Below are 27,216 nucleotides of genomic sequence, written 5' to 3'. Positions count from 1 at the left end.
CAGACAGGCCCACTGCCTACTTATGTGAGTGAAGTTCAGTCTGACCACGGCCACACTCATTCACGTGCTCATTGTGGCTGCTTTCCTGCTATAGCAGCAAAGTAAGATAGTTGTAATACAGGCCACGTGGCCTACAAAATCTAATCTTTTCCTCAATATCTTGCAATTTCAGATTTTCATGTGCTGAATCTGCTCGATTTCAAGCAGTATAATATTGTTTTCCATTTACCTTTCCTTGATTGTTTTGTTTCCTTTCATTAAAAGCCTACTATACATTCATTTAACGTACATTAAAAATAATACTTGGGGCACCTAAGGGTCCGACTTTGGCTCAGGTTATGATCTCGTGGTTCATGAGTTTGAGCCCCAGACTGGGCTCTGTTCTGACAGCTCAGCGCCTGGAACCTGCTTCAGATTGTCTCTCTCTCTCTTTGCCCCTCCCCCACTCACACTCTCTGTCTCTGTCTCTCTCTCTCTCTCAAAAATAAATAAACATTTAAAAAATTTTTAAAAATAAAAACAATAATACTTGTGCCAGACCCTGTGCTGTGGTGGTTATAAGATACCCGCTGAGCTCTCTGGCCTCTCCGGGTCCACCAAAGGATTTGTCCCGAAGCCACGCTTTCCTGGCTGTCAGTGACCAAGCAAAGCAGGAATACTAAGTCAGGCTCACTCCAGCAAGACACAGGACTCTGCCAGTGGGCATCTGTGGCCCAACGACACTCCACTGGCCTGCCTACCTGAGCGCTTCTTGGAACTGTGCTGCAGCCCAAGACTTCCTACCCAGTCCTGCCTCCCCTCTCCCCTACCCGTGTCAGACCTAACTCCTGGTTTGAAAGTTCTCCCTACCTTCTCCCTTTCCCGGCACTTCTCTCGCACATCTAAGTGTGTTTGGCTAGTGCTTTTCAGCAGATGCCAACTAACGAACCGAACAACGGCAAGTACACTTGTAAACCATGTTTACAGCCTTCAAGGGTGCATGATAGCTGAGGAGGATGGGTGTGGGTGGAGGAAGAGAACAAATGGAAACGTCTCTCACACGTTATGGTATGGTGCTCCAAATATGCTGGGTCCACAGTTTCTGTTTTTAGAGATTAGAAGAAGGGAAGACTGTTTATAGTGGGGATACTAAAGGGAAGTATCTGGGGGAAACGGGCATCTTGCCTTCTGGCACGTAGCACTTACACAATAATTGTTTAGTGAGTGAGTACTGTTTGGGTAGATGGAACTAAGGCACAGGGAGCGTGTTTAGGGCTTAGAAACCACGCAGAAGAAAGGGAAGAATGAGAAAGATCACTGAGAGTTGACCTGAGGTGTCTAAAGAAGTGGTAGGAGGTCAAGTTGTAAAGACAGATTGGAAATGATTACAGAGGACTTGAATACCAGCCTGAGAAGTGGAGTTTATTCAGCAGGAGTTGAAACACCAGCAGAGGTGTTTTAGCAGGGAATACAGTGGTAGTGGAATTTCAGGAAAATTAACCTGTATGTAATATGGTAGGGATAAGACTGGAGGGTAGACGGATGGTGAGGCTATGCAGTCCAACCCTGTGGTGATAAATGGGGAGCACAGAAAATGGAAAGAAGGAACGGTTTCCAGGGACACTGTAAAGTGAGAAGAAATAACCCACTTCCAGAGCACCCCAAAATGGGGTGGGGGTGTGAACTGCTTTGGGCAGTGGTACCTCTGCAGGTTTGTGCTTTGGCAACTCTGAGAACAGTGGTACCCGAATGACAGAAATAAGGAAGATAATCCTGGATTGAACTGCTTCCTTGCGTTCTGTATCCAGGCAGAGATTAGAAGGAAGACAGTGACCTCTATTCCTTTTTATAGACACAGAATTTGACAGGCTGACAGGACAGCTAAGTGTCCGTGAGACACTTAGAAATGAGAACTGAAACTCAAATGGGGACTGAGTGGAGCCATCACCAATCTTTACTTATGCTGCCCCACTTTGAGGACTCGGGTACCTGTGTACTGTTTCCTTTATTGTTCAGGTTCCTGTTGTAGTCCTTTGTACACAGCCTACATATACTGACTTTGTAAAAGGGTCAAATATATGCAAAAAACAAAACAAAACAAAACAAAACGAAAGGTAATCTGAAAATATGCTGGTGGTCTCCAGATTATTAGCAAAATCTCATAAATGATTCGATAATCTCTCATTTTAAAAATATAAAACCTTTCTATAGATTCAATACTGTATGAGACAACACTCATGCTCAATTCTCTATGAGGTAATGTATTAAGACAAAAATGTGCCTAATATTTAGACTTCTTTATAGACCATTATGGAATGGAAAAGGTAAAATTGTAACTTTCAAAAATAGATGTTGTGGAAGTGCTTCCCCAAAATTGCAAATATTTTCATTTGGATTTAAAACTACACTTTAAAAAAACACTCCTAGGTGAGTTATGCCAGAATCTAAGAATGAGAATGTTAAGTTATCCAACTAAAATAATTTTAGCATGCTAGCAGTGAGGAAGTAAACCAAGGGACATCTTGTATCTCTTTTTAAGCATTATAATTTTCAAAATATTTTTCACTATAAAGAAAAGATTATATTATTGGATATTGAGTTTTTTTATCTGAAGAAAAAAATGTTATAGAAAATTGTCATCATCTGTAGTAATGCCATTTAGTATTTCATAATAGGCTTTAAGGGGAAATTTGGAAATTTCGAAATTTCATTATTAATTGATATTATTTTTTCATATTGCACCAGAAGAATTTAAAATCACTGTTTTTAGAAGCCACGTGGTACTCGCTGCTTGTTAAAACTTTAATATATTTCTTAATTTAGTTTTAAATTCTTTTTAAGTATAATTGACATACAGTATCCTTAGTTTCAAGTGTACATCATGAGTCAATGTTTTTATACATTATTAAATAATCTCCCTGATAAGCATAGTTAACCATCTGTCACCATACAAAGTTGTTCTGATATTATTGACTATACTGCCTATGCTGTACATCACATCCCCGCAACTTACTTATTTCAGACGTGGACATTTGCTTGTCAAAACTTTTATATATTTCAGAAAACCACAGTTTTGGTTTCTGTCTTGTTTCTATGGTATCTTCCATACATAATAATTTTGATGTTATTGTCACTTTATGCATGGAGGATCTGAGTGTGTGTGTGTCAGTGCCTTGATATAATAAATCTGAATCTTTTTAAAAGGTTATGTCTGGAGAAGATATTTCCACACTGGTTTCTCTACTCAAGAGCTTTATCTGGAGCTGAAGCAGTCAATGCCTTGAGGCCATTCTATTTTGCAGTACATCCAGATTTCTTTGGACAACACCCCAGAGAGAGGGTAAACATTTAGTTATTTATTTATTTAACCTTTAGTTCACATTTCAGTTTATTTTATTTCTTTTTGACACAGTATAATACAGTGTTTTATAAATTTGAATTTTTCGGTCATGGTGATAAAGTCAGTGTTTTGAATTAATTTGAAATATATATACTGAAAATTGAAAATATAGCTATGGTTTTTTTTTTTAATTTTTTTTTCAACGTTTATTTATTTTTGGGACAGAGAGAGACAGAGCATGAACGGGGGAGGGGCAGAGAGAGAGGGAGACACAGAATCGGAAACAGGCTCCAGGCTCTGAGCCATCAGCCCAGAGCGTGACGCGGGGCTTGAACTCACGGACCGCGAGATCGTGACCTGGCTGAAGTCGGACGCTTAACCGACTGCGCCACCCAGGCGCCCCTATAGCTATGGTTTTTTTATGAAATCTGAGGAAATGGAAAATACATATATTGCTCTCTGCCCCCAGTTCCTGACACAAAGCTCCTAAAACCCTTGTAAATTCCTAAGTGGTAGCAGCACGAGAAGCGTCTTTTGTTCTAATGAAATGACCCTGGGTGGCTCCTGGATGAGGGCTGGTCGCCAGAAAGACCAAGGCATGATTAGAAGCTTGGAATTTTCAGCTCCAAACCTCAACCTCCAGAGAAGAGAGAAGGGCTGGAAATAGAGTTAAAAATTGATCATGCCTAGTGTGGAAGCCTCCATCAAACTCCTGTAGTATGGGGTTCAGACAGCTTCCAGGTGGGTAAACACATCTACACTGGAGGATAGGGCTCCCCAACTCTGCAGGGACACAAGTTCCCTGTGTATCTCTTCATCTGGCTGTTATCTGCATCCTTTACATTCTTTAATACGGTAAACATAGGTAAGTTTTTCCCTGAGTTCTGTGAGCCGCTGTAGCAAATTAATAGAACCTAAGGAGGGGGTGCTGCAAATAGCTGGTTGGTCAGAGTCACAGGTGATAACAGGTGCACCTGGCATCTGGCGTGTGTGTGTGTGTGTGTGTGTGTGTGTGTGTGTGTGTGTGCGCGCGCGCGCACGCGCGCGCACGCGTATAGGGTGGGGGGAGAGGACAGTCTTGTGAGACCGAGCCCTTAACCTGTGGGATCTGATACTGTCTCTGGGTGAGTAATGTCACAATTGAGTTAAATTGTAGGGCACCCAGCTGATGTCACAGAGAATTGCTTATTGTAGGGAAAAACCACCCATTTGGTGACCAGAAGTATCAGAAGTGAAGTGTTTTGTGTGAATAATAAAGGAGGCACACAGGAGACAGAGTTTTTCCTTTATATGAAAGCTGTCATTTTTAATGAAGTCTATAAAGCTATCATGGAAACTCTTTACAGTATTAGTAATCATGTTTTCTGATCAGTTTTCAGAGTAAAATTGAGTGTTAGAAAGAAAATTTCAGGCTTCTATGACCATGGTCCATCCTATTGTTAAGGATGCTTACAAGGGGGGCACCTGGGTGGCTCAGTTGAGCATCCAGCTCTTGATTTTGGCTCAGGTCATGATCCCAGGGTCGTGGGATGGAGCCCTGCATCAGGCTCCGTGCTGAGCGTGGAGTCTGCTAAAGATTTCTTTCTCTCCCTCTGCCCCTCTGCCTACTCACACACTCTCTCTCTCAAATAAATGTAAGAAAAAAAATTTTTAATAAAAACTAAAATGTAAAGTAAAAAAAAGGATGGTTACAGGAAGGTTTTTTAGTCCTCTAAATGGTTTTCCCTTCTGTTGCATGCCACTGATTAATTCCCTACAGCCTCAGTTATTGTATGTTGAAGGAATGCAAACTGAGATGAAAAGGAACTTACAATAAACTTAGTGTGAGGGTCAATATTTTTTGACATTAGATAGAAATTATTTCATTGGTTCTGTTTATCTTCCTTAACATTAATACCTGGTTTAACATGATAAGGAATTTAAAACTCTTGAAAATTTAGAACATTATTATATAATTTTTTTCTACTTGTGGAAAAAACTAATTTTGCTTCTTTGCTCTAGGAAAATATTCTGATTGTGGTATTTGATACGTATGTTGGCTACTCAAGTTCAGATCCTTTCTAAGTGGTTGGTAAAATGAATCAACAGAAAAATAGCCATTACCTCGGGGTTGCTAATTACCTAGTTTTTAAACCCAGCACGTATGCAAAAATTAAGCCTAGTAGTAGGTGAATGTTTTCCTTCCTCCACTGTAGCAGGATTCTCGCACAGAGTCATGATACCAGGCTTTGCCTTCCAGGAAGCAACTTTATTCCTGGGGCACTGCTTAGTTGGGTTCTTACCAGAAGAACTGAGGCCCCAGTGCCACATGGCATAGTTTTTAATGTATTTTTTACTTCTTTGTCTTCCATATATGGTAACACACAAACATGCAGTCTGATTAAGTGGTCTCATGTTACAAGGTCCTGAGGGATGTTGTCATAAGCATATAGTCAGATTGCCTTGAGGGTTTTTTTTCTTTCCTTAGGGAGGGGACCCTACCATATTCCCCCCTTTCATGCTCAGACCCCTCTGTTTTGGGTCAAAGAGCATCATCTTGGTTTAGAAGTTTATATTTTCATAACACCATTTCATGAGTGCTGTCTTTTTTTTTTTTTTTTTTTTTGGTAATCATGGCCTCAGTGAGACTGGAGGCAGACTTGGGAGCTAAGGAAGGTAGGATTAAGCACCCTCCCAGAATTAGGAGGATAATTTTTATGAGAGTTTTGAATCCCCTGACAGTTGAAAATCCTCCAAATAATTCCCTGGGGTTTTAACCATTCCAGGCCTGGTCGGAGACATGAGCAGTCCTTTTCATTTGTTCTGTGATCTCTTCTATGACTTTTTCTCATTATCTGTAGGCAGCAGTTGCTTAAGTTAAACTTTTTACAAACTCCTCCCTCAGAAGCAAGCAGATAATTTAAGTCCAAGCGATTTTGATAGATAGCATTGCCCATTTGGTTTGTTGCTTGGCTAGTAAGTTAAGAGCCCTGGCAGTTTCATTGGTTGTAATTTCTACAACTGCTTGCACTCTAATCATATGGTTTAGCATGTAAATGGGAGTGTGGTAGCCCCGGGACCATCCTCTGCCCAGGTGGCAGGGCCATAATATTGGATTATACACTCAGGAAGCCATTTATTATCTTTTTAATTGCCAATTTGTAAGGCACACTGCTTCCTTTGAGTCTCCCTGTCCCCATACACTTGGACTCCCAAATGTTTCCCTCTAGCAAGTGAGAGCAGGAAGAAAGATGGATGAATAGTTTTCAGTACATATGACCCTGACCAGACGGAGGGAAGTACTATATAGGCTGTCCTTCCACATAATCTAGTATAGTCCACCTGGGCCTGCCATTTGATGGCTGCATCGACATTGTCCCAGGCCTCTCAGAGATGAGAGAAGTTAGGCAAGGAATGGGGATCTGGCTCAAGGTGATCTGGGGTCCCCCACCATTGGATTTTCCGGGCAGTTCGGTTATAAAATCTTTGGCCTAGGTATGTTAAGTTTTTAACAGAGACGATGATGAACTTTTTTTCCACCAAGCAAAACGTTTTTTCCCAATAATTGAGCTTTTGAGGAGCCAGACCCCAGTAGTAGGACTGGGGTATTTTGTTTCACTATAAGGTTTGTGGGAATCTAATTTTCTAGTCTCTTATGGCCATTGTCTCCCCATGTTGGTACCAATGAAGTATCCTATCCCCAAGAGGAAGGTGAGTGCTAATAGAAACCTCTCCCCACATTTCCAGGTCAGCCTCGGCCAATCCTATGGCAAAGAGTAGAGCAAGAATCACAGTAACGGTGAGAAACAAGGCGTGACAGTGCATCACAGTAAGGAAACATAGAAAATAAGGACAGTCTTCTGTTTCACCGGACCGTCCATTCCTCAAGCTTCTGCCGTGCCTAGATCAGTCAGCTTCCAGAGTGACTGAAGCAGGGCTGCGGTCTCCCAGAGCCTCTGGGATTGCAGATTGCTTCTTCCATATGGTCAGCTTGCAAGGCGTTGATGGATCAGGAAGGCACTCCCAGTTTCGAGATGCGGGCTTCACTCTGCTGTGATGAATCCAGGGACCTACCTCGGCCACCTTTACTGCAGTAGGGGTGGACAAAATGACAGTGAAGGGACCCCTCCAGAGGGGTGTTAGGGGTTGGACGTTTCACTCCTTTATCCATATCGCATCTCCTGGTTTAAAGGGGTGAGCGTCTGCGGTCAGACTCACAGGTAATCGCTCCCAGACCCAGGGGTGTAAGATGGTTAGGGTAGAACCAAGGGCCCGCATCTGTTGCCTTAGGGTTAGATTGTCTGTCTCATTTACATTCCCCGCCTTGTACCCTTGATAATGGAAGGAGGGCACCCAAAAAGGATTTTATAAGGGGAAAATCGCATCTGCTTCTTCAGCCTCCCACCTGCAGCTGCAGTCTGCCTCCCTGAAGGTCCCTTATCTCTCCCTGCCTGATGTTAACTCTTTTCCTATTCATTCCTCCCCCTGGAACAGGGCCCCTAACTGCCATTAGGGAACAGGGATGATGACCATTCTGGTTTCTTCAAGCTGATAAGGGACGGTGTAGGGGTACAGCAGTTAGAGTCTACTCAAGGATTGTTCGAGTGGCCCACAGTATGGTTTTACAGGAAGGCTGGCAGGCATGAGGTTGCATAAACATTAGCAGACACAAAGAGAAAAACTCAAAGTAAAGATTATACTGACCAACAAGGTGGCATCTTAAGATAATGTCTACAGTTTCCAAACATGTGAAACAGTCTAGGAGAGACCCTGACTATGTAAACAATATATGTTGGGGAGTCTCTCATAACCCAGGTGATGGAGAAGCAAGAGAGCAGTGGTGGCTCTATTTCCAAGAGTTTGGCCCTAATTTAATTAAAAAAAATTTTTTTTTCAACGTTTTATTTATTTTTGGGACAGAGAGAGACAGAGCATGAACGGGGGAGGGGCAGAGAGAGAGGGACACACAGAATCAGAAACAGGCTCCAGGCTCTGAGCCATCAGCCCAGAGCCTGACGCGGGGCTCGAACCCACGGACCGCGAGATCGTCACCTGGCTGAAGTCGGACACTTAACCGACTGTGCCACCCAGGCGCCCCGGCCCTAATTTAATTTAAAAAAATTTAAAGCATCTAATGCTTGTGAGGTATTATTTAGAGTTTTGCTGAGTATAAGCAGACGGCCTGCTTTATTTTGAGGTGTAAAACTTTTTTAACAGCCAGGAGTTCTATTAGAGAAAGAGTCAAAACAGCCATTTACCGTTATTAATTTGCACAATTTTAGGTAAACCAAACCTGGGTATTATTTTATAAAGCAAAACTTTTATTACTTGTTGTGCCTTTTTTGTGTTGCAGGAGAAGGCCTTTATTCAGTTAGTGAAAGTATCAATCCATACCAACAGGTGTTGGAATTCCTTTGACCTTGGCATATGAGGGAAACCTAATTGTTAGTCTTTCCTGGATAGCCTTGGGTTCCTTGATTGCCTGAGGGAACAAGTTTGTGGTTGAAAGGATTGTTTCTAAAACACACTTCACAGGCTGACACTACTTGCACAACTGTCCTTGACAAATTTTTGTTTAGTAAACATCCTTTGGGCCATTTGATAAGGTTTGTCCCTCCCTCAAGAAAGGCCTGGTGCTGTGTTTTAATGATGTTTAGCTCTGTGAGCTTGGTGATAGTAATTGCCCTGCTGTGTTTGTAACCATTCCAAGGGCTAGAAACAGTGTCTAGGAGTCAGACCCCAGTTTGTTTGTTTATTTATCTTTTTGGAGAGTAGGTGGGATTGAGTCTCCTTTAATAATTGATATAGCAGGCAAACTATTTTCCTGAACCCTGATATGCACAGCCTACAATGTCTAGTAATTTCCAAAAACTCACATGACTGTTTATCTGTCCTGGAGTTGGTAGCACCATAGTCTCTAATTCAGTTGTAATGTCCCTTTCTAGCAAGGGAGCAAGGCTCTCTGGCATTATCAGGAAAGAACGAGAAAAAATTAGGTTTCCCCATATACATCCCAGGGGCTGAGAGAAAAATTTAGTTAGACGTTTTCCGGAGATGCCTCTAATCATCATGCTGCATTTGGGTAGTTGGCCTGGAGTGGAAAGGAGGACAGAAAAAGTAGCTCTGGTGTTAAGAAGGAAATCAACCAGTTTTTCTTCTATATTTAGAGTCACCCGAGGCTCTGGGTTTCTGATAGACAGTTGGTTTAGGGGAGTCACCGTGAAGAGCCCCAGACATCTGAGCCCTCATAGATAGAGGTCCCCAATACATTCAGATTACCAGTGATTGTCTCCACATCAGGGGCATGGCTTATGGGGTTTTCATTTTGGTTGTCCCCTCTGAAGATGGTCTCATTTTAGTGCTCTGAATGGCCACATAAATGGCACATTTGAAAATCTGTATGTAACTTTTGACTCCCCCAAATTTAACTGCTAATAGCCTACTGTTGACCAGATGTCTTACCAGTAATATAAATAATCAACACATATTTTACATGTTATGTGTAATATATACTAAAGTCTTAAAATAAGCTAAAGAAAAGAAGATGTTATTAAGAAATCATGAGAAAAAGGGGTGTCTGGGTGGTTCAGTCAGTTACACAGAGAGTGCAGAGCCACTTCAGGTCCTCTCTGTCCCCTTCTCTCTGTCCCTCCCCTGCTCGTGCCCTCTATCAAAAATATGTATTTAAAAAGGAAATTATAAGGAAGAGAAAATACATTTACTGTGTATTTATCCAAAAAGAGTCTGCAGATAAGTGAGTCTGTGCAGTTCAAATCCGTGTTGTTCAAGAGTCAGCTATATTTCCATTTACTCTCTCACTGTGTTTGCGTGCCTCCTCTGTACCAAGCCGTGGGTCCAGGGTTTCTACTGGGACTTGGTCACATAGGTGTGGCGTGTCCTTTCCTTTCTTGTTTAAGTATCTCCTTTTCATGAGGCTCTCCCAGACTGCGCCATTTGAGACTGCCTGCCACCCCACCTTGCTTCCCAGCACTCTGTCCCCCATGCCTTGCCATAGTGTTTCTGCTGCTGTGTGTGTCCCCTTCCCTCACATGTCAAAAACTGGCACCAAGAGGCCAGCTCTGAGCAGGCAGTTCACCCTTCTTGGCACCACATGTTCAGTCCGGTCTTCTCTGCACTTGTGCAGGACACCCCCATCCCTCTTCTAGGGAAGCAGACTTAAAGTGCCATCTAGTCAGCATCAGGCCAGGGTCTCAAAGTGAAACACAGTTATCGCTGTTTTATTATTGTTTCTTCATTTTAACTCCATTGTAAAATACACAAAGCATTTCCAAGTTTCAAAAATCAAAACTAAATGCAAAGCTTACTCAGAAGTCTCACTCCTGTCCCTGTTTCCTTTACCCCATTCCTGTGAACTTCCTGTAGGCAACCATTTTTATTAGGTTCTTTCTTGGTGGTTCTGCCTATTTCTTTCTGGCAAAAGTAGAAACTTGTAGCAAAACATAATAAGATTTAGTCTTAGCAGGAAATGTACCTTAGTCCACTGGATCACAGCTAAGAACAGCATATTATAATCAAATTAAACAGACAAACAGGGGCGCCTGGGTGACTCAGTCGGGTAGGTGTCTGACTCTTGATTTCAGCTCAGGTCATGATCTCACGGTTCATGAGTTTGAACCCCCCATCGGGCTCTGTGCTGACAGCATGGAACCTACTTGGGATGCTTTCTCCCCTCCCTTCCCTCTGCCCCTCCCCTGCTCACAAGCTCTCTCTGTCTCTCTCTCAAAAAATAAAAATAAAAGTAAAAAAATAAAGTGTTCCTAATTTCAGATCGCACAATGTGTCTGAGGAGAAATCTACAGTGATAAGAAGCATGGTTACTATTTATGCCGTTTTGTAGAGCTGTTCCTTCACTAAAGGATGTTACTTTTTTCACTTAAAACACTGGAAATAATTCCATGTCAATTCCTAGACTTCTACACCACATTCTTTCTCTCCCTTCTTTTTTGGTTGTATAGTACTCCATTGAATGAATGTACTGTAATTCAACCAATCTCCTCTGGGTGGTCATTTTAAGAGCCATTTATAGAGACAAATAACTTGAAAATATTTTCTCTCAGTAGCTTATCTGTATGTAAACAGCTGTGTGTGTGTGTGTGTGTGTGTGTGGTTTTTTGTGTGATTTTTTTTGTTTTTAAATTTTTTATGTAATTGGATGTATCAATCCTGTATCAGTTTGAGATTGAGTCATAGTTAGGCTTTTTCCACACCAAGGTTATAAAGGAATTCAACCATGTTTTCTTCCACTACTTAGGCAGTTACTTTTTTTCACATCTTAGTCATAAGGAGTTCATTCTGTTACATGTTATAAGACGTGGGTCCAGTTTTATTCTTCACCAGAGAGCTATGAAATCCCAACATTTTTAACACTAAATTATTTAACACTGATAGTAATTATTTAATACCGTCAATAATGTGTTTAAAGGTCAGGGTATAATTGTTTCCTTGTTCTATTTTGCATGTAAATGCCCCTTACTGTTTTTTTTTTTCCCCCAGGAAGTCAATGAAAATTCTCTTAAGAGATTAAGTGTCTACTTAGAAAACCTCCAGAAACCAGGCTCCAAGTCTTTGAAACCAACTCAGCTTACATTTTATGTAAGAGAAACAGAGCAGAATTCTTCTGAAGGCCAGGAACCGTTTAGCACATCCGGTATGTGTTCTCATTTCTAGTGTTTCCCTTATAAGCTCTGTGATAAATCTGTTCATTAAGTGTGTTGTTGCCAGAATACCTTTGGATTGAAGACTTGGTCTTAAAAAAAAAAAAAAAAAGTAGTAATAATATCATTTAATTGTTTTCCTAGAATTAGATTCTATTTCTGGCTACCTGTGTTTGAACAAGCCATTTTTTATGTTTAAACTTTTTTGTCTGTAAAACTAAAATGTTCCTATTTGTCCACTTTAAAAAAAAAATTTTTTTTAATGTTTATTTTTTTTGAGAGAGAGAGAACACAAGTCGGGGAGGGACAGAGAGAGAGGGAGACAGAGAATCTCAAGCAGGCTCCAGGCTGTCAGTACAGAGCCCAGTGTGGAGCTTGAACCCCTGAACCATGAGATCATGACCTGAGCCGAAGTCAGATACTCATGAGCCAGGTGCCCCCTTTAAAGTTGTTTTTTAATCTATTTGTCCACTTCCTATTTCAGTGTTGTTTTAAGTGTTAAACGTGTTTATAACAATTTACATTTTTTAAAGTACAGCCTATAATCCCTTATTTTGTCCTCAAAGTACTCTGAAGTAGGTAGTGTTTGCCCAAATAAATTGGTAATGTGCGGGGATTTTGCCAGGACTGTGGAGATGGAGTATGGGTCTTGAACTTAGGCCTTTCAACTCCAGCTTTAGGCTCTTTTATTTATTTTTTTTAAGTGGTATTTATTTATTTTGAAAGAGAGAGAGAACAAGATGGGGAGAGGCAGAAAGAGAGAGAGAGAGAGAGAAAGAGAGAATCCCAAGCAAGCTTCACACCGTCACCACAGAGCCTTACACAGGGCTCAATCTTTAGAGCCAAGAGATCATGATCTGAGCTGAAATCAACAGACTAAGCCATGCAGGTGCCTTTTGGCTCTTTTTAATCAGTCTTAATATACAGTCTTCTTTTTATTATTATTATTATTATTTTTTGTTTTTTATTTTTTTAGTATTTATTTTTGACAGAGAGAGACAGAGTGTGAGTGGGGGAGGGGCAGAGAAAGAGGGAGACACAGAATCTGAAGCAGGCTCCAGGCTGTGAACTGTCAGCATAGAGCCTCACGCGGGGCTCGAATTCATGAACCGTGAGATCATGACCTGAGCCGAGGTCAGTTGCTTTAACCAACTGAGCCACCCAGGCACCCCAATATACAGCCTTCTTTTTGATCCTTTGTTACTACTTTAATCCAGATCCAGAAATACTTAAAATGAAGGGCAAATAAGTGTCTATATTTTCTCTAAATATATACTCTTTTGGTGATCCTTGAGGAAATAACTTTATTTTTGGAGTGAACCTTAAAATAATTTAAAGGTTTACCAGGAGCTTTCTGTGAGTTAAGGTCAAAACAATTAGAAAATGCACTATAATGTTTTTTCTTGAAACAAACTATTAGAAAACTCAAAATGTGATCGTTTTGGGGACGTAGAGTCTATTTCTTGCTCTGCCAGTGACTAGCTATGTGACCTTAATTTCTGGTTCTTCATTATTAAAATGAAAGAGGTGAAGTACCGTGTGTAAGTACTGAAGCATTCAGTGAAGACCCTACCTTATACCCGGGGCTCATAAGGCTGTCAGGAGCTCGCATGGAGTGAGGAGAGCATGGGCTAAAAAGGGCTAAAGCAGGATCTTTATGTTGAAAAACACTTCCCACCCAATCTCTCCAGGAATGAACATTTGATCATGTATCTTCTCTTTGTTTTCTTACCCTCTCATGTTTGAATGTGGGAGATCAGAAATCAGAAATTCCTTGTCTGTTTCTCCATCTACCTCTGATTTGGGAGTTTTATTTAAAGAAAGACACTGTTCTTCATTATCCAGAGACAAAAAGTCAACTCAGAGTCCTGTTATGAAAGCACAGCCCTACTGAAGAATGCTGTTAATGATAATAGTAGTCGTAACAAGTAATTATGTTTATCACTCTAAATGACACAATTCTTTTTGAAATTGTAAGTAATTATAAATGTGCTCTTCTTAAGCAGCTGAGATACATTCTTTAGTAGTATAAGACCAAATATTCATAAATACTCTTCAAATAGATACACAGTCAAGATTAGGCTAGGAATTGAAAAACCTCATACTTATGCATAGTTGTCTACTTAGAGTTAATGATTTCTCCTTGACAGATAGAATTTGTAAAGGTAGGTTAAGTCCTTTACAGTTTTTAAAACAATATTATCACCTTTCAGTTTTTATTTGTCTGGGTTTTGGAGAGTCAGGCTCATTTCTAGTCATTGCCACTTCCACTACTGCCATTAACTGGGTTTGTCTTGGATGTTCACCTCACATGGAGTTAAAGAATGAACCAGGTCTATAGGGTGCCTGGATGGCTCAGTTGGTTAAGTGCCAACTTCGGCTCAGGTCATGATCTCATGGTTCGTGAGTTCGAGCCTCACATCAGGCTCTGTGCTGATAGCTCAGAGCCTGGAGCCTGCTTTGGATCCTATGTCTCCCCCTTTCTCTGCCCCTCCCTCTGTCTCTTTCTCTCTCTCTCTCTCTCAAAAATAAAATTTTAAAAATTAAAAAAAAAAGAATGAACCAGGTTTATTTGTTAGGGAAGGAGCAAACAGAGGGAAACTCAAACTTAGAAAGTTTCACACAGCAAATTAGGGACAGAGCTGTTACTAGACCTAACATCTCCTCATTCATAGTCTAATGTTGTGATTTGTATTTTACATTATCTATTCCTCTTCAAAAATTTTGTTAGTAATCATTTTTGTCTCTGCCGTTATGACAGAGTCTGGAAATCTGACAAGTATTTAAAAGATTTTTATGTTTTTAACCTTTTTATCTGATTGTAAAATTAAGATCACTGATAATTAAGATGGTAACAAGGTAAAATGTTTACTACTGATTTTAAGTACTGAAAGGCCTAAATCGTTTCTTTAGCTCTACATTTTTTGGTAGCCTGTGAGGAGATATACTCCATTAAAACAAGTGGAAGAGTTACCAGGAGCCTTCTGTGAGTTAATGTTAAAACTAGTAGGGGGCGCCTGAGTGGCTCAGTTGGTTAAGTGTCCAACTCTAGATTTTGGCTCAGGTCATGATCGCAAGGTTGGTGAGATCAAGTCCTGCGTTGGCGTCGGGGTCTGTGCTGACAGCACTGATCCTGCTTAGGATTCTTTCTCACTCTTTACCCTCCCCCTTCTCTCTCCCCTCCCCCCAAATAAATAAATAAACTTTCATAAAAATGCTAAAACAAGTAGTTGTAGTCAGCGGTGACTGAGTAGAAATAAAAATCCTCTACTTTTTTTCCTTAATTTTTTAATGTTTGTTTATTTTTGAGAGAGAGACAGACAGAGTGCAAGCAGGGGAGTGCAGAGAGAGAGGGAGACACAGAATCTGAAGAAGGCTCCAGGCTCTGAGCTATCAGCACAGAGCCCGATGCAGAGCTTGAACTCACAGACCACAAGATCATGACCTGAGCTAAGTCAGATGCTTAACCAACTGAGCCACCCAAGCACCTCTCTATTTTTTTTTTATGTTTATTTGTGAGAGAGAGAGAGAGGGAGACAGAGAAAGAGTGTGAGCAGAAGAGGGGCAGAGAGGGAGATACAGAATCCAAAGCAGGCTCCAGGCTCTGAGCTGTCAGCACAGAGCGCAGCGCGGGGCCTGAACCCACAAACCGTGAGATCATGACCTGAGCTGAAGTCCGACGCTTAACTGACTGAGCCACCCAGGCACCCCAGGAAATAATATATACAAATAGCCAACAACCATTAAGATGTGTAGCTTCTGTAGTCACATTGGTAGAGGCATTCCTCACTATATAGCAGCCCTTACATTGGAATAAATAATTAACAGAATCGATAAGATAGAAACTGAGATTTATTCCTGACAACTCTTCTGGGGATTTGTTCCTTGACTGAGCTCTTCCTTACCTCAAATGCAGGAATTTGGACTTTGCTTTCTTCTTTCACTAACTAGAACAACTCTTCTGCCAGTATTTCTCACTTTACCATCAAATGATTGAACTAAAAAACTTCTTAGTTTGCATGTTCTGGATTCCTTAAGTCTGTGTGGCAAGGCGTGTGTGTATCTCTCATAATGATTTAAACTCTGGTGTCTGTCATCAGTGGCCAAGATAAGAAAATACATTTCAGCCTTATATGAAAAGTGAACAATTAAAAATGTTTGTGTCCATCAGTTTCAGAAGTGTTAAATAAAAATTGCACTGCCTTCAATATATGGACTGTTATATATAGCTGCTAAAAAGAATAAGTTGATCTATACATACAGACAACTGGTTAAGTAATAAAAGCAAGTTCAAAGTAATATACCTAGAATGTTACTATTTCTATATTAAAAAGAAACAATTCAAACTGTAGGGGTGTGTGTAAACAAATATGGGCATATATCACATGTATTATACATGCATAAGCACATAGAAAAGGTCTAGAGCAGTGCTGTCCAAGAGAACTTTCTGTAATGATGTCAGTGTTCTGTATGTGCACTAATATAGCAGGCACTAGCCCCATGTGACTATTGAAATGGGGTTAATGTGACCGGGAACTGAATTTTAATTTTATTTCATTTTGATTAATTTAATCCTAAACTGCCATTAGAGGGCTAGTAGCTACCATACTAGACAGTGCAGGTCGAAAAGCACAGGTTCCTAATTGTTAGTAATGGTTATGTCTAGTAAAGATGTGAGTCTGTATGCCTGTGAACAGACTTTTATTTTTACTATATGTATCTCCAATTTCATAGTGAGGATGTACTTATAATTGTATAATTTTTGAAACCAACTAAAAATACTTTTTAAAAAAAAAAAAGAAGAAAGAGTCAGTGTTGGGGTGGTATAATGGAGAAAATACTGTGCTTGGGGTCAACTCAGATTTAAGCCCTTGCTCTGTTTTCCTAACCTCCTTAAGCCAGATTTCTTCACAGTTGAAGAAAGATAATAGTGACACAGTTGGTGAGGATGTTGAGAAGTTGTATAAATTCAGCTGGAACCATGCCTAACCCCCAGTAATGAAGAAAAGAAAAAACAGTGGATTTCCTATTGAGGATGTAACACATTAGATTACTGACCTTACCCCGCTGACTACCCAAAATCAAAATCAGATTGTGAAGAATTAACTTTTAACCAGTTAGGGAATTTTACATCACTGCCAAAAATATTGAGTTACTAGGTAGCTGAGTGGACAAATAGGAAGATGGTCTCCTATAATGACAGAGAAAATTTGAGATGGGTTTCTGTCACCCCTGAGACTAGGCCACTCCCATCTGAACCATTGTTACAGTAAAACCTCCCCATCTCCCATCTCTCCTCCTTTGTCTTAGTGCTAGAAACCATCTTTCATGGATACTTGCTAATAGGAGAGCGTTTCCATTCTAGACTATAGAGACCATATTTATGGGCAGCATTGAAAATATTCTGAATCCCCTCCTTGGGCTGGAATGGGTTTGGTCTCTAGTGCCAGACTAGAAAGAAAAACTGACAGAGGAATTCATGAAGGTAAAGATACTGTGGTAAAGTTTTAGAGAAGAGTAGTTTTCCATTTACAGATGATTTGCCGATAGGATGGATTTTAAGCAGTAATCAAATGTTTTAAAAGATTTTGATTTTATTAATGTTGCATGAAAAATTATTTTTAAATAAATGAATAATCATCTGTATTAATTGTTTGGGGGAATTATATTCTCTAGGATTTCGAGCAGTCAAATTTACTTTGCACACCAGAGATCTGCTAAGCACAGTATTATATATTCTCAACTCCTGCAGTTTATCTGTTGAACATATCCAAAGCTTGAATACTAATGTGTGTTCCCAGCCTCTCAAAGAGGCTAAAAGGATGCCTGACAGGCCCATCAAGTGGGACAAGTCTTATTACTACTTTACTGGATTCAAGGACCCTCATGAAGACCTTGAACAAGTCTCGAGAATGGAAACAACCCTCACGTATGTAAAAGTTCCTATTTAATTAAACTTATTTCTAGTTCATGTTTAAAATTAAAGCCTAATTTTTCAGGAAAAATAATTCTATCAATATAGTTAATCCAGTGACCATTATGAAAAAGATAGTTCATGTTTCTTAAAGTGGCCAGAATACTTTCAAATGTATTTAATTTGTGGTCTTTTGATGCCAAACAAATGCAGGAAGTTGTTTTAAATTTTAAAAATTCTACTCTTCAAGTTACCCCTGGTATATGGAAAAAGGATGTATATACCTAAGACTATAAAAAATATGAGGCTTCTTCAGGTAAGCATTTCCAGTTTCTTCAGCTAGTGTAGGAGTAATGTTCTTTAGTGTAACAGTCCATACATAATAAAAATGCATGGAGACAGCGCTTGAAAATATCATCTCTAGGGGGTTATAAAGTACAAACTCTCAGCTATAAAATAAACTAGTCCTAGCGATGCAACATACAGCATGGGTACTATGGTCAATAATACTGTATTGTGTATTTGAAAGTTGCTGAGAGAGTAGATCTTCATAAGAAAAACAGTTGATAACTACATATGGTGATAGCTGTTAACTAGACTTACTTTAGTAAATGTAATATACACTAATATCAAATCATTATGCTATATACATAAAACTAATGTTACATGTCACTTATATCTAATTTTTTTTAATATATCATCTGGAATGTATTGAGAAAGAATAATTTTTAGTTATAAAAGCTGTGTATGAAATATTTCCCTATGATTTATCTTGTTTGTAAAGTCACCATTAATGTTTTTTAAGTAAGTCCTTTTTGGACTCCATAAAGACCAGCCATATTCTGTTCTGTGGTTGTATTTAAAGAGTCCATGGCTTACCAGAGGATTCTCATTTTTTACAGCATGGTAGATAATCCTTAATCCTCCATTGGCAGAACATTTGCTTTGTAGATTACCTGTACTACCTCAGGAATCCCTGCTCCCATTATCTAGCTAGATTCCAAACAAAGCTGAAGAGACAAGAAAGTAACAGAGTCTTGTACAGAAAGGGAGACCAGTGTCTGCCTGAAGGCATGTCTGTGGTGAAGGTGTGTCTCTATCTATATGTGTAGCTAATAGGTAAATCACCTCCCTAAATATGTGGATTTTAATTGTTCAAATTTTCTTTGTAAATAAAACCAAGAGGAAAATGTGGCTATGGGAATGATAATTTATTTTTTCTTTTTTTTTTAATAAATGAAATTTATTCTCAAATTGGTTTCCATACAACACCCAGTGCTCATCCCAAAAGATGCCCTCTTCAATACCCATCACCCACCCACCCCTCCCTCCCACCCCCCATCAACCCTCTGTTTGTTCTCAGTTTTTAAGAGTCACTTATGCTATGGCTCACTGGGAATGATAATTTAATGATAGACCAGCAGTAATGAAGATACCATGAAGAAGTAGGGATAAGAAAAACAAAGAGCAGTCATGGTAGGATAGAAAGTGATGATTTAGAAAAAAAGTTTAGAAAAATAAAAGATGATTGAAGGTGAATTACGTGCAGAGGCTACATTGGAAGTCAAGTGGGTTGCTGTGCCCTTGGGCCGCTTCAAGCCCCTTTGAGCCCCTTCAAACCAGTCTTGACCTGCTCCCAAACACAGATAATTGCCCACTTTGAAGGCATTCTCTGAGGGCTTCTTCAACAGTTTGTTTTATGTTAGTTTTTCCCAGTAAGGATTCCAGGGGATTTTATCATGAAAGCCAGAACGTTATCTATCAATTCTTGCTTCAATTATTAGTGTTTTTAAATTAGTAATTATTGAGAATCCTGGGAAGATGGCGGCGGAGGAGGACGCTGGGCTCACCGCGCATCCTGCTGATCACTTAGATTCCACCTACACCTGCCTAAATAACCCAGAAAACCACCAGAAGACTAGCAGAACAGAGTCTCCGGAGCTAAGTGTAGACAAGAGGCCCACGGAAGAGGGTAGGAAGGCCAGAGAGGCGGTTGCGTGCTACACGGACTGGCGGGAGGGAGCCGGGGTGGAGGGGTGGCCCGCCGGCCAAGCAGAGCCCCCGAGTCTGGCTTGCAAAAGCGGAGGGGCCAGACGGAGTCTGTTCCGACAGCAAGCGGGACTTGACATCTGGAAGGTTATAAGCTAACAGCTCTGCTTGGAGAGCGGGAGGGCTGGAGGACAACGGGAGGGAGAGTTGTTGCGCCCCGGATGACAGAGCTCAGCTTGGCGGGGAACAAAGGTGCTCGCTAGTGCCATCTCCCTTGCCCATCCCCCAGCCAAAATCCCAAAGGGAACCGGTTCCTGCCAGGGAACTTGCTTGCACCGCGCAAACACCCATCGCTGTGCTTCTGCAGATCCCTCCCTCCAGCGGGTCTGACTCCCGCCCGGTGAGGCAGGGCCCCTCCAGAAGCGGGTCTACGAAGGGTAAGCGAGCAGAGCCTGTCCCTCCTGCCCCCGTGCACCTTGCCTACCCACCCCAGCTAATACACCAGATCCCCAGCACCACAAGCCTGGCAGTGTGCAAGTAGCCCAGACGGGCCACGCCACCCCACAGTGAATCCCACCCCTAGGAGAGGGGAAGAGAAGGCACACACCAGTCTGACTGTGGCCCCAGCGGTGGGCTGGGGGCAGACATCAGGTCTCACTGCGGCCCCGCCCACCAACGCAAGTTATTCAAGACACCACAGGGGAAGTGTCCCGCAGTTCCGCACCACTCCAGGGACTATTCAAAATGACGAAACGGAAGAATTCCCCTCAGAAAAATGTCCAGGAAATAACAACAGCTAACGAACTGATCAAAAATGATTTAAACAATATAACAGAAAGTGAATTTAGAATAATAGTCATAAAATTAATCGTTGGGCTTGAAAACAGTATAAAGGACAGCAGAGAATCTCTTGCTACAAAGATCAAGGGACTAAGGAACAGGCAGGAGGAGCTAAAAAATGCGATCAATGAACTGCAAAATAAAATGGATACAACTACAGCTCAGATTGAAGAGACAGAGGAGAGAATAGGTGAAATAGAAGATAAAATTATGGAAAAAGAAGAAGCTGAGAAAAAGAGAGATAAAAAAATCCAGGAGTATGAGGGGAAAATTAGAGAACTAAGTGATGCACTAAAGAGAAATAATATACGCATAACTGGTATTCCAGAGGAGGAAGAGAGAGGGAAAGGTGCTGAAGGGGTACTTGAAGAAATAATAGCTGAGAACTTCCTGGATCTGGGGAAGGAAAAAGGCATTGAAATCCAAGAGGCACAGAGAACTCCCTTCAGATGTAACTTGAATCAATCTTCTGCACAACATATCATAGTGAAACTGGCAAAATACAAGGATAAAGAGAAAATTCTGAAAGCAGCTAGAGATAAACGTGCTCTAACATATAAAGGGAGACCTATAAGACTCGTGACTGATCTCTCTTTTGAAACTTGGCAGGCCAGAAAGAATTGGCACGAGATCTTCAGTGTGCTAAACAGAAAAAATATGCAGCCAAGAATCCTTTATCCAGCAAGTCTGTCATTTAGAATGGAAGAAGAGATAAAGGTCTTCCCAAACAAAAACTGAAGGAATTCGTCACCACTAAACCAGCCCTACAAGAGATCCTAAGGGGGATCCTGTGAGACAAAGTACCAAAGACATCGCCACAAGCATGAAACCTACGGACATCACAATGACTCTAAACCCATATCTTTCTATAATAACACTGAATGTAAATGGACTAAATGCACCAACCAAAAGACATAGGGTATCAGAATGGATAAAAAAATAAGACCCATCTATTTGCTGTCTACAAGAGACTCATTTTAGACTGAGGACACCTTTAGATTGAGAGTGAGGGGATGGAGAACTATTTATCATGCCACTGGAAGTCAAAAGAAAGCTGGAGTAGCCATACTTATATCAGACAAACTAGACTTTAAATTAAAGGCTGTAACAAGAGATGAAGAAACACATTATATAATAATTACAGGGTCTATCCATCAGGAAGAGCTAACAATTATAAATGTCTATGCGCCGAATATGGGAGCCCCCAAATATATAAAACAATTGCTCATAAACATAAGCAACCTTATTGATAAGAATGTGGTAATTGCAGGGGACATTAACACTCCACATACAGAAATGGACAGATCATCTAGACACACGGTCAATAAAGAAACAAGGGCCCTGAATGATACATTGGATCAGATGGACTTGACAGATATATTTAGAACACTGCATCCCAAAGCAACAGAATATACTTTCTTCTCGAGTGCACATGGAATATTCTCCAAGATAGATCACATACTGGGTCACAAAACAGCCCTTCATAAGTATACAAGATTTGAAATCATACCATGCATACTTTCAGACCACAATGCTATGAAGCTTGAAATCAACCACAGGAAAAAGTCTGGAAAACCTTCAAAAGCATGGAGGTTAAAGAACACCCTACTAAATAATGAGTGGGTCAACCAGGCAATTAGAGAAGAAATTAAAAAATATATGGAAACAAACGAAAATGAAAATACAACAATCCAAATGCTTTGGGATGCAGCGAAGGCAGTCCTGAGAGGAAAATACATTGCAATCCAGGCCTATCTCAAGAAACAAGAAAAATCCCAAATACAAAATCTAACAGCACACCTAAAGGAAATAGAAGCACAATGGCAAAGACAGCCTAAACCCAGCAGAAGAAGAGAAATAATAAAGACCAGAGCAGAAATAAACAATATAGAATCTAAAAAAACTGTAGAGCAGATCAACGAATCCAAGAGTTGGTTTTTTGAAAAAATAAACAAAATTGATAAACCTCTAGCCAGGCTTCTCAAAAAGAAAAGGGAGATGACCCAAATAGATAAAATCATGAATGAAAATGGAATTATTACAACCAATCCCTCAGAGATACAAACAATTATCATGGAATACTATGAAAAATTATATGCCAACAAACTGGACAACCTGGAAGAAATGGACAAATTCCTAAACACCCACACGCTTCCAAAACTCAATCAGGAGGAAGTAGAAAGCTTGAACAGACCCATAGCCAGCGAAGAAATTGAATCGGTTATCAAAAATCTCCCAACAAATAAGAGTCTAGGACCAGATGGCTTCCCAGGGGAGTTCTACCAGACGTTTAAAGCAGAGATAATACCTATCCTTCTCAAGCTATTCCAAGAAATAGAAAGGGAAGGAAAACTTCCAGACTCATACTATGAAGCCAGTATTACTTTGATTCCTAAACCAGACAGAGACCCAGTAAAAAAAGAGAACTACAGGCCAATATCCCTGATGAATATGGATGCAAAAATTCTCAATAAGATACTAGCAAATCGATTTCAACAGCATATAAGAAGAATTATACACCATGATCAAGTGGGATTCATTCCTGGGCTGCAGGGCTGGTTCAACATTTGCAAATCAATCAACGTGATACATCACATTAATGAAAGAAAAGATAAGAACCATATGATCCTGTCAATCGATGCAAAAAAGGCCTTTGACAAAATTCAGCAACCTTTCTTAATAAAAACCCTCGAGAAAGTTGGGATAGAAGGAACATACTTAAAAATCATAAAAGCCATTTATGAAAAGCCCACAGCTAACATCATCCTCAATGGGGAAAAACTGAGAGCTTTTTCCCTGAGATCAGGAACACGACAAGGATGCCCACTCTCACTGCTGTCATTTAACATAGTGTTGGAAGTTCTAGCATCAGCAATCAGACAATGAAAGGAAATCAAAGGCATCAAAATTGGCAAAGATGAAGTCAAGCTTTCACTTTTTTGCAGATGACATGATACTATACATGGAAAATCCGATAGACTCCACCAAAAGTCTGCTGGAACTGATACATGAATTTAGCAAAGTTGCAGGATACAAAATCAATGTACAGAAATCAGTTGCATTCTTATGCACTAACAATGAAGCAACAGAAAGACAAATAAAGAAACTGATCCCATTCACAATTACACCAAGAGGCATGAAATACCTAGGAATAAATCTAACCAAAGATGTAAAAGATCTGTATGCTGAAAACTATAGAAAGCTTATGAAGGTAATTGAAGAAGAGATAAAGAAATGGAAAGACATTCCCTGCTCATGGATTGGAAGAATAAATATTGTCAAAATGTCAATACTACCCAAAGCTATCTACACATTCAATGCAATCCCAATCAAAATTGCACCAGCATTCTTCTCGAAACTAGAGCAAGCAATCCTAAAATTCATATGGAACCACAAAAGGCCCCAAATAGCCAAAGTAATTTTGAAGAAGAAGACCAAAGCAGGAGGCATCACAATCCCAGACTTTAGCCTCTACTACAAAGCTGTAATCATCAAGACAGCATGGTATTGGCACAAAAACAGACACATAGACCAATGGAATAGAATAGAAACCCCAGAACTAGACCCACAAAAGTATGGCCAACTCATCTTTGACAAAGCAGGAAAGACTATCCAATGGAAAAAAGGCAGTCTCTTTAACAAATGGTGCTGGGAGAACTGGACAGCAACATGCAGAAGGTTGAAACTAGACCACTTTTTCACACCATTCGCAAAAATAAACTCAAAATGGATAAAGGAATGTGAGACAGGAAACCATCAAAACCCTAGAGGAGAAAGCAGGAAAAGACCTCTCTGACCTCAGCCATAGCAATCTCTTACTCAACACATCCCCAAAGGCAAGGGAATTAAAAGCAAAAATGAATTACTGGGACCTTATGAAGATAAAAAGCTTCTGCACAGCAAAGGAAACAACCAACAAAACTAAAAGGCAACCAACGGAATGGGAAAAGATATTTGCAAATGACATATCGGACAAAGGGCTAGTATCCAAAATCTATAAAGAGCTCACCAAACTCCACACCCGAAAAACAAATAACCCAGTGAAGAAATGGGCAGAAAACATGAATAGACACTTCTCTAAAGAAGACATCCGGATGGCCAACAGGCACATGAAAAGATGCTCAACGTCGCTCCTTATCAGGGAAATACAAATCAAAACCACACTCAGATATCACCTCATGCCAGTCAGAGTGGCCAAAATGAACAAATCAGGAGACTATAGATGCTGGCGAGGATGTGGAGAAATGGGAAGCCTCTTGCACTGTTGGTGGGAATGCAAATGGGTGCAGCCACTCTGGAAAACAGTGTGGAGGTTCCTCAGAAAATTAAAAATAGACCTACCCTATGACCCAGCAATAGCACTGCTAGGAATTTACCCAAGGGATTCAGGAGTACTGATGCATAGGGGCACTTGCACCCCAATGTTTACAGCAGCACTCTCAACAATAGCCAAATTATGGAAAGAGCCTAAATGTCCATCCACTGATGAATCGATAAAGAAATTGTGGTTTATATACACAATGGAGTACCACAGGGCAATGAGAAAGAACGAAATATGGCCCTTTGTAGCAACGTGGATGGAACTGGAGAGTGTGATGCTAAGTGAAATAAGCCATACAGAGAAAGACAGATACCATATGTTTTCACTCTTATGTGGATCCTGAGAAACTTAACAGAAACCCATGGGGGAGGGGAAGGAAAAAAAAAAAGAGGTTAGAGTGGAAGAGAGCCAAAGCTAAGAGACTCTTAAAAACTGAGAAGAAACTGAGGGTTGATGGGAGGGAGGGGAGGGTGGGTGATGGGTATTGAGGAGGGCACCTTTTGGGATGAGCACTGGGTGTTGTATGGAAACCAATTTGAGAATAAACTTCATATATTGAAAAATTAAAAAAAATAAATTAGTAATTAATTTAAACATAATTACAAAATTGTTGAACCATTTTAAAGCTTTCAACTCATGAACTGTGTGACACCACTTGATAAGATTTAGGGTGCCTATAACTCAACCAAAACTTATTGGCCACCATGGTCATTTTGGCCATTCTGCAGTTTAAGTTTTTGTTTGTATTCTTGTATTGTTTAATTTCATCTTATGTATGTAGGTTGCAGAAGAAGAATCAGAACACATGCTGAATTATATGGTCAGAAGGAGCATCAAATTTACATCAAACTGATCTTCACTTGATTTATAAATTATATTCACTTGATTCAAATTCATTTTGGAAAGCACATTAAGATACTTCTAATATTTTAGGATATAATATGAAAAAGAGAAGATATAGCAGCAATGTTATTTAGTTTAGACTTAATTTTTTCAATAATTCTGTTTTTGTTGAGAAGTGCAGACTGAAGTAGTCTCTTACTATTATGAAATAAAACACAGAAATTGTGAAAATAAATCAGTTGGGATTGCTTTTTAAATAGAAGAATTATCAGGTCATAAAAGCTCCATTTAATTTGTTTTCATACTACATCTGGTAACTGTATTTCGATCCACATTTTAGGACATGCTGTGTAATTCTGAATTTCTCAACAAACCATGCTTTAGCTTACTTCAAACTCATTTTACTGTATAACCATATAAAAAGAATAAAATTAAAATTTTAATACCTCAGGAGTTTTCTTTAATTATATACTGTAACAGGAATTTACGAGTCTCAAAAAGATTAGGAAATGCCACTCCATGTTGTAGATTTTAGTATGTTCATATTTTGAATATATTCTCTGATTATCAAATACTGTTATAACAAAAATGGATTTAATTATATAATTTGTATTTGGAAGGAGCCAACAGGATCCATTTATGTCTAAACAAAATAATCCCAGGGCACCTGGGTGGCTCAGTCGGTTAAGTGTCCAATTCTTGATTTCAGCTAAGGTCATAATCTCACAGTTCATGGGATCGAGCCCCGCATCAGTCTGCATGCTGACAGTGCAGAACCTGCTTGAGATTCTCACTCTCTCTCTCTCTCTGTCCCTCTCTCTTTCTCTCTCTCCCTCTCTCTCAAAATAAATACACTTTGAAAACAAAATAAAATAATCCCATATGTAATATCTTTCCCATTGAGAAAACATAAACTGTAGAAGGATCATTGAAATGCTACTCTATCAGATACTGGAAGACCAATAAATGTCAGACTTCTGTTTTCTCCATTCGAATTTTGCTCAAGTAGTTTGTTTTTTTTTTTTTTTTTACCTTCAGTGTCTAAGTTGTAAATCAATCTTTGTCCACGAAATGACACCTTGGACAACTATAACATTGGAATTATTTCTATAGAACGTTTGGAAATTTTAACTCCTATCATGCCTTTATTTATTCTTCCCCTTGTTTACAGGCTAAGTCAGTGTTTTTCAAATAACAAGTCATGACACAGTTTAGTGATTTGGGACCAGCAAAGTTGCTTTGTGTTCTTCCTTTTAAACATTTTTTAAATATATATTTTCAGTACATTTCAACGTTTCTCAAAATACTCGTTTGAGTTCTGTGTAAACATATATGT

The 27,216-nt window shown here is 39.9% G+C and overlaps 1 protein-coding gene across 14 annotated transcripts in view; it reads left to right on the top strand.

Annotated features, from left to right (window-relative positions):
• Positions 1 to 27,216, top strand: part of TCAIM (T cell activation inhibitor, mitochondrial) — a 92,022-nt gene that overhangs the window by 27,470 nt on the left and 37,336 nt on the right. For 8 of the 14 annotated variants that reach the window (XR_007155870.1, XM_047876205.1, XM_047876200.1 and 5 more), the window contains 3 exons: positions 3,184 to 3,319; positions 11,813 to 11,966; positions 17,650 to 17,902. Coding sequence is in view for 13 of the 14 variants with exons in the window: in XM_047876205.1 (XP_047732161.1) it covers positions 3,184 to 3,319; positions 11,813 to 11,966; positions 17,650 to 17,902 (543 nt within the window). In the remaining variant the exon portion in view is untranslated. Of the gene's footprint in view, positions 1 to 3,183; positions 3,320 to 7,045; positions 7,098 to 11,812; positions 11,967 to 17,649; positions 17,903 to 27,216 lie in introns of those variants that run through there. The other 6 variants (XM_047876211.1, XM_047876208.1, XM_047876209.1 and 3 more) reach the window with 3 other exon arrangements.

This window comes from Prionailurus viverrinus, chromosome C2, assembly GCF_022837055.1.
Source record: "Prionailurus viverrinus isolate Anna chromosome C2, UM_Priviv_1.0, whole genome shotgun sequence".
NCBI lineage: Eukaryota > Metazoa > Chordata > Mammalia > Carnivora > Felidae > Prionailurus > Prionailurus viverrinus.
This window is presented reverse-complemented; position numbering and strand designations above follow the sequence as displayed.